Here is an 8,351-nt window from a genome sequence, read left to right as displayed (position 1 = left end):
GGACCGGTACCGGTCCACGGACCGGGGGTTGGGGACCACTGGCGTAAATCATTTGTCTCTTTCCATCTACTGTCTAATTATCCACAATTTTGTAACATACATAACATGAAATCCCAATTAAAGAATTATAGCTTAGAGACGTGGCAAAATGTTAAGTTCAGGGGGTAATTAATACTTGCACAGTACGCTTTTCATACCTGCACTGTATGCTTGTAAAAATGAAAAAAACAAAAAACAAAACAAGAATATATGGAGTGTTTAATGGAATAAATCTGTCCAAAATGAGCAGTCCATGTCTTAAAAACAGTCCGTGTCTCCATTCAGGTGCTGGTGTGCGTGCTATCCAATGGGCTTAACCATGAGGACTGGCCGCGGGTGGTTTCTGATGACATCCATCACCACCTGGAAAGACTCGGGAGCAAAGTGGTGACTCTGAGAGGCCATGCAGAGGGAAGAACTCTGCTGCCTCTTCCACTATGCGTGGAGAGAGCACAACCCCAAGATATTAGCTTTAGGTTAGAACGTCCCTCTGATTTACCTCCACCACTAAGTGCAGACTTTTTTTTTTGTTTTCAGCCTCGACACAACTTTATTTGTCATTGTACTGCCAGTGTAGCATCTTTTAAATCAGTAGTTTAATTGATTAAAAAGACTGAAAATGAATAATTGCTAAGTTTAGAATTATATCCATTTACAGAGTCTATGGTTCCTGATTGACATGTTAAAATGGTATTATAGCAGTAATACACTGTGCTATGTGAGTTACTTTTGTGAGCAGTTTCTGGATCAAAGTCCAAGTACTACAATTTTAGCATGTTCAAAATATAGAGATAAATGTTTGCTCTGAAATTTGTCGTAGTTTGGGGAAACAGAGTCACTGTTAGCTAAAGTACATTAGCTAATAAACTTTTACTTTAAATGTCTCAATCGGCTTACCAAGCTAAAATAAGTTAAGAGTGGTGTAGCAGAGGTTTATTATTTTGGCTACATCAGAAGTAAAATAGAAAACTTCAAGTTTGCAGCTTATTGTTATTGAGCAACTTGAACTTGCCAAAAGTATTTATAACACAACACCCAACTCACTAAAGTAAAAGAGTTCCTATATGAAGTTTGCCAAAAAGTGTTTTTCATGCTCCATAGCTCAACTTTATTTTTTTACTCTCTCTGCCTGTCTTTCTCTCGCAGTCCGACTGGATGGCCACTGGATCATGGCTTGTTATACTCTATTGAAACCTTGATTGTTCAGTGGTCTGGCCAGATCTGGAATGTGCTTAAGAAAGACTCTGGCATGCTTCTGCTTCAGGGAGACCACCCAGGCCCCAACGCGGAGCTCCAGTTTTGGGCAACTCGGAGGGAAAACCTGCTGGGCATCCAGTCACAGGTATGACATTAACTTAGAGGTTGATACCGGGCTTTTACACAAAATGTAACTAAACTTGAACTCTAGCAGTGTTCACAGAGATACAAGATAAACCTGGCTAAAAACCTTTAACCTACTATTCTTGATTTACCTACTTTACTACGTACTTTTATTTTTATTTACTTACTTTAGTAAGACAAAAATTTTATTTTGATTAGCTGACAATAACTCAAGTTTGACATAATCAAAGGGAAGTTAACAGCATACAATCCTGGAATATGTCCCAGCTGCTTAGTATGTTAGTTGTGTTGTGTGCCTTTTTGAGCACTGCAGTCATTATAAATGAATAATATCCCTGCTCTTTTGCTATTAATCAGAATTTAATATTTTGCTAATGGGTCCCTGAGTGAATCACGGACATGAAAAGACATAATGAATATTAAAGTGCCTGACTGGAAATAAATAAAATTTGAACTGGGTGAGTGATTGAAAATATGTCATAAGGAAATGTTGAGGCCCCACCTTCGGTAAATTGTAAATTTTATAAAATAGCACTCCTGTGACATGTATATGTGGGGACCAGAATAATTTCTTAGAATTTATTTTATTTTTTTGTTGCTGTTGGAAAAATTATTGGCCTAGATAATGTTTTGGAATAGCATTTCTGCAGCAATCAGAAAATGTCTTTCCACATTTTTTAAAAACCAAGTAAAGCGATGTGTCACCAATATTAGTTTAACCTGTCTATATGTCTTTTTTTTATGTTTGCGTTGGTACTGGCTCAAATTTTTACCTTTCACGCTGCCCTAATAATATGAATGGAACCAGTCAAAGCATATCATCAGGTTTTTATATTGTTTTCAGATCCAGAGCTCCAAAGTGGAGCAAATCATGGAGATCCTGAGAAGAGTGAAGAGCAGTTACTACTCCGCCTTTAAAGACGTCTGTGTCAAAGTCGATAAGGGTGCATAACTTTTATTCTAGGGTTGCAACTTATCCATGTCTTGCAAAAAGTATTTATACCTTTTAAACCTTTATAAAACTGTGTCACTTTAGAACACATGACATCCAAATATGACATGTAAAGGTTTGTGGTTAAAATGGGGAAAAGATCTGGGGGCTTAATTGCTTTTGCAGAAGGCACTGTCATTTTACTAAAGCAACAACAATAATTTATTTGCTTAAAATTTATACACTACTACTGCAGCTGTGCTTGAAGCAGAAGACATAGATCTGTACCTGCGACCTCTGAGGAGACAGATCAGTAACTTGGAAGAGAGGAGTTTTCCACAGGTGGAACCTCTACTGCCTCCTCTTTTTCACACGCTCTGTCTCATCTGGAGTCATTCCGAGTACTACTGCACCCCACAGCGAATGGTGGTCCTCTTGCAAGAGTTCTGCAATCTGATCATAGAAAAGGTACGCGGATCATCACCGTACATGTGCACGAGAAGTCAGAATAAAAGGTCAGAAAGTGAACCGAACTGCATGCGTCTCACAGGCCTTCGCATACCTGATTCCTGAAGAACTGTTTAAGATGGAGCTTGAGGAGGGGATGGAGAGAGTACGAATAAGTGTCTCAGTTCTGCGTTCCTTCAAGAAGCTGTTTCACGTCTACCGTCAACAGATACCTGCTTACTTCAAGCACGAGAAGGACATCAAGTTGTGGGACTTTCCTGCAACACTCGTCTTCAAGCGTTCAGACTGCATCTTGGAAAGACTGCTTATGATTGAGGTGTGTGTGTGTTCATAGTCACAGCTCTGTTTTTGTGTTTGTGGCAGGAAGGCAAGAGTGTAGGTTTCGGTCCCCCAAAAAAAACACAGCAGAAGAGCTTTATGTGTGTCTGGAAGTATGGCGAAGGGCTATTGAAATACATTTGTCAGATTTTTTTTTATTTTTCAAGTAAACCATGTTATGTTTAAATTTATTTATTGATTCGTCAGTGTTATTCATCAGCTACTTTTCCCCATCTCTCGAATAGGACATTTTTGCAACAGCTTTGGACTTTCTGAAGCTGGAAAAGGTTGAACTTGGTGGATCGAGAGGAAAAATCTTAAGTGAGATGGTGTTCAGCATGAGCGAGGAGTTTCATGACCACTGGCGGAGTCTGAGAGAGAGCAAATACGACCCCTTTGACTACGCTAATGATGTGAGATGTGGCTAGGCTGTTGCTGTTTGTCCTTGATGTCGCACTGCTATTTATTCATTAGGCCTCAACGGGTTGTTATTCACAGTCATTTATATGTGGCATTGACAGGCCTGGCCAAATAATGAAAAATAGTAATTAGATGTTATTTTTCTGTCCAGCGGTGCACTAATTGAAAGCTAGTAAGGCAAAGTAGTTGCCAAGCAACACACAAGAACCAATGACTGGAGTCCTTATTAATCAGGGCATCAATATTTAATTTACTACATGTAAATATTATTTTACAACAGCTTCCAGTGTGACTTGGAACAGAAACTCAATCTGAAATTGATTTGTGTCAGAATACATTTTTCTCAAGTACAAGCCAATGCAGGCAAAACTGATTAACTGAGCTAAGGAGAGCTTGAAAGCATCCACTGAAGTTTTAATGGAATAAAAAATTGCACAGAAATGTAGGTTAAGTCTGGACCTCCTTTAAATAACACATGAAGTGGCTATGTCCATCGTTTCTTTTTCTGCTGCCCTTTTGTTCGCAGGATTTCGTGCGTCATCACAGACGCTTTGTGGAGCAGAACAAAGATTTTGACCAGAGGCTGGGGACTGTCCTCAATTTGGCCTTTCACCACTCCAAGAACCTCAATTCAGTCTTTAAGGTAGAGCTTTTTTTTTAACATCTAGAAAAATCCAAACACAGCATGCAATATTGCATTTTCAGGATTTTATGATAAAAAGGACACAAGATCTAACATGTTTGCAGCCATTTGTATGTCATTTGTCATATTTAGAATGTTTCTCTTGAGTCTTGTCTTTATAGTTCATAATTTTTTTTCTCATCCAGCTGTTGAAAATATTTGGCAGTCTTCTGGAGAGACCCAGAATCCAAGAGTTGTTTTCTCCTAATTACAACGTGTTGCTGGCCTTGTTCAACCAGGAAATAGACCACTGTCATTTTATACTGGATCAACACAGAGAAAAGGTGAGAGGCCAAACTAAAATATTCTTATGAAGGGTTTTCAATTTTTTTTCTTTGCTTATTGATTTATTTTTATGCTTGAGCACTTTATGCTCAAGTATAAAGTCTCTCTGCTTTAGAGACTGAAGTCTCTAAAGCAGAGCGGTGCAAACATGCATTCCCCTGCATGTTTTAGATGTCAACCTGTTCAAAGCTCTGGCAAACCTTGATGTCCTGTTGAGGAACCAATTAAGTAATTTAGATCACATGTTGTAGAGCAAAAACTCGTACATCCAGCACTCTGACCAGTGAGGACTGGAGTTGGACACCCCAAAAGGTTTAATGTTGAAACCAGATATTTACATGCGCACTAAGATATTTCCTTTTTCACTCATGGAAACTTAATTAAACGAAAGTTTCACTGTTACCTTTGAAGAAGGTTTGGATTGCAAACCTTTTTCAAAGGTAGAAAAAAAAAGACATATAGAAAGTTGAAAAATGCGAAATTTTGGCAAACTTGACTGACCTAAAACTGTGAAAGTGTCGTCAGATTTAAATATTTGCTCTGCAGTCACGCAAGGAAAATTGTTGCTGCTGACTATAAGCAGAATTCATCAGCCATATTAATAATACTGAATTTTATTTCAGCTGCAGTCTGACTGCGCAGTTCTTGGAAAGAACATGCCCTCTGTGGCTGGGAATCTCAAATGGTCGCAAGAACTTCGGAGCCGCATCCTCACGAACAGAAGCAACTTCTGCCAGCTGCCTCACACGTACGAAGCGACTGTATACCTACCAGGCTCAGAGAAAACACATAAACCTAAAATGCCTCTCAATGTTTAGCATTTATGCAGCAGTTGTATCTCTTTGCATCTGCATACGCTACTGCAAAGGATGTTAAAAGCTTTAGAGGACTTCTCTGCGAACTGATTAACATAATAAAGACTGTACTTCCGGAAGGTTCTCAGAAGGAGCCGCATCCCTTAGAGACTGCTGGTGTCCTTTTGTCGCTGCACTGTGGAGAGTCCTGACTCATTGTGTCTCTGCATGGTTTTCCGACTACACAGCAGAGCAGAAAAAGAGCTCCATATGGAAATTAAAGTTGCTCAGGGGACAATCAGAAGTCCTCTACTACCAGAACTGCATAATTCCTGTTGTTTCAGAAACATGAAAAAATGCTTCAGGACACATCACATCCAGGACATGTACTGCTGGACGCCTGTCTTCAGGCAGACATTTTGGATCCCTAAAGACTAAAACCAACAGACATAGACACAGTTTTTACCCACTAGCCATCACCATGCTGAATGCTGCTAAGTGGTCAATTTGGCCTTTCAGATCGAAGATTACATTTAGCTTTAAGCTAATTTTTTATTTATTTTTTTACCAAAGGATAAGTACAATATTATAATGTGATTGTTTTATTGCCTATGAGAATCTTGTTTTTATCTGGAGAACTGCATGAAAATTATTTTGGACAATGTTTTATTGTTACAATGGCAATAAAGATTCTGTTCTGTTCTAAAACATTTTGTGGTTGGGTTTTAAAACTATATGGATAACAAAGTTGTTCCTCTTGTATTTCACAGGCCTGTTGGGAGTGCAGATGCTGACGAGGTGCTCAGGAAGTGTGAACATGCTCTGGAGATTTTGGAAAAGCATGATGAGGAGCTGTTGACCGAGTGGACCGAGGGGCTGGAGGATATCTGCCAATTACATCTCAAAGAGCCACTGTTGACACTGGACACTGACACGGGCCATTTCCAAGTCAACTTCAGTCCTGCTGTAAGCACAAATAACAATAAGAGCATATTGTTTTAAATTACACTGGGCCACGCAAACAATAAATTAAAAAAAATCTGCCAAATGTAGAACAATACAGTAAGGATTATCAAACACATTAAACTACAACTAACTCTGTGGTTTAGTAATCTTGTATTAGTTTGTGTTCCTTGGCTGAAAAATAAGTGCCAGATTGAAAACTATTTCCAACTCCAGAAATTTCATAAACTAAAGGAACACAATCTAAATTAGGAGCTAGGTGTTCCACATTTAATTTTTAGCGACATCAGAAACATAAATGAACAATAATGAAGCGAAGGCATATCTTCAGTTTTGACAGCAAATGCAGTATGAATAATATCATCAAGTAAACAAATGTTCTTTGCTAGAATAATGTGTGAATTGTTCATTAGCATCTACCAAAAGCACATTTTCTGTTTGCATTCTTGTTTTTTATGTCATGACATTTGTATTACCACTCCCATCAACACCTGTCAAATCGCCGTATAGGTTTTTTTAGTCATCTGTGTTATTCCTGAAATTAAACCCAATCTTGTTATGCCTACCATAGGAAGCCATTTTACCATTTTATTGACCTTTAGGCCTTTAAGTCATTTATTCTATTTGTTCATTCTATGTAGTTCTTCTTCAGCAACCGCAGTGTGCTGTTCGTCCACCCATATCCTCTTCATATTTTTGTTAATTTTTTTAAAAGAAAACTATGACACCAATAATTAAATAACTGTCAAAATCGAGGTCTACCATCAAAACATCACACAATATTAAAAAAGGTCTGCATAGTTGTAAGAAAAGGCCTTTGATGTGAAGTGTTTTTGAAATTACAGGTGGTAAGAAACTAACCTGCAATTAGGTTAGTTTGCAGGTTAGTTATCCAAGCAGAAAAGCTGACTAGCAAATGTAAGTTTTATACTTAATTAAACATACAGGACGCCAACCCTCAAGGCCTGGATTTTAGGACACCTGACTTAAAACATCAGTCACTTTTTGCTCTGATTGGTGACTCACTTTAGCAATTCTATGCAGCACAAAAACTGCTTTATATGTTTTCATAACGTTTAAATGTTTAACGTTATTTTAACATTGCTTTCCCCAGCTGATGTCTGTGCTAAAGGAGGTGAAATATCTGAGCATCCTGAAAGTCCAAAACATTCCTAAAGCAGCTCTGCATCTCTATTCTAAGCAGGAGAGATTATACCTGGTGGGTTAATAGCATCCTCACATCAAAATGGACATCGTGGCAGCTATTGTTGTTAAATATTTCAATGCAAAATCTATGTCTGTGCTTCTTTCTGTCATGTAGTACACACAGACACTGACCTTAGTGACCCAATGGTACAACAAGCTAAAAAGCACCGTCTTGGCAGTAGAGCTGGGCTTGGTGAAAGATGAAATGAACAGGGTGGGACGACAGCTGGAACCAGCCCTTAAGGAACTGACATGGGCTCAGGATGACCTTTGGGACTTCATTCAGAGTACACAACAAGTGGTCAAGGTAGAGAATATTTCCATCAGATTTCAAGGTGATTCATCAATCCGTCATCAGAGGAGGAGCTAAAAGCAGAACATAAAGATGTTCTGCTTTCCTTCCTTAGGAACTGCTCGAAAACTGTTGTTGAACATATTTACAGAGTACAATCGTTTGTCTCTTTTTCTGTTGTTAGAGTATTTCTACTCGAGTCCAGAACAGCAAAGCTAACGTTGAAGCCATTCAGGCCCTCATGGTTAAATTCAGCAGCCGGGCTTTCATCACCAGAAAGGGCCGTGATTCCTCTCTTCTCAACATCTCCGACATTGAAGACAGTGTTTCCAAACAACAGGCGCTCATCAGCAGTACAGGGGAGCAGATACACAAGCTGCTGCTGGTATGCTTACGTTTGTGTTCTGGAGCATAAAATAAGGGTCACAAAAAGCTCCGTGCATCTTCACATTAACTCTGAGCACTTTCCCCATCTCTGGAGAAATGGATTCCCAGAGCTCAATGCTGCCGGGATCATGTTTCACGGTGGAGATGCATTGGATTTTTTTTTGAAAGAGTATCACGGCAGAGGGTGCTGAGTATATAATTATATATATATATATATATATATAT

At 38.8% G+C, this 8,351-nt stretch overlaps 1 protein-coding gene across 1 annotated transcript in view; it reads left to right on the top strand.

The window, feature by feature from the left end:
• Positions 1-328: 328 nt before the first annotated feature.
• The window catches only part of dnah9l (dynein, axonemal, heavy polypeptide 9 like), a 39,947-nt gene continuing 31,924 nt past the window's right edge, over positions 329-8,351 (top strand). The window contains exons 1-13 of the mRNA XM_016678013.1: positions 329-515; positions 1,186-1,381; positions 2,225-2,324; positions 2,568-2,779; positions 2,862-3,095; positions 3,343-3,510; positions 4,044-4,160; positions 4,346-4,483; positions 5,108-5,232; positions 6,049-6,244; positions 7,356-7,460; positions 7,563-7,754; positions 7,924-8,124. Of these exons, the coding sequence (XP_016533499.1) occupies positions 1,289-1,381; positions 2,225-2,324; positions 2,568-2,779; positions 2,862-3,095; positions 3,343-3,510; positions 4,044-4,160; positions 4,346-4,483; positions 5,108-5,232; positions 6,049-6,244; positions 7,356-7,460; positions 7,563-7,754; positions 7,924-8,124 (1,881 nt within the window). The 5' untranslated portion in view covers positions 329-515; positions 1,186-1,288. The remainder of the gene's footprint in view (positions 516-1,185; positions 1,382-2,224; positions 2,325-2,567; positions 2,780-2,861; positions 3,096-3,342; positions 3,511-4,043; positions 4,161-4,345; positions 4,484-5,107; positions 5,233-6,048; positions 6,245-7,355; positions 7,461-7,562; positions 7,755-7,923; positions 8,125-8,351) is intronic.

This window comes from Poecilia formosa, unplaced genomic scaffold (assembly GCF_000485575.1).
Source record: "Poecilia formosa unplaced genomic scaffold, Poecilia_formosa-5.1.2 Scaffold172, whole genome shotgun sequence".
NCBI classification, from domain to species: Eukaryota; Metazoa; Chordata; class Actinopteri; order Cyprinodontiformes; family Poeciliidae; genus Poecilia; species Poecilia formosa.
Note: the sequence above shows the minus strand (reverse complement) of the source record. Positions and strands in the feature narration are given on the sequence as shown.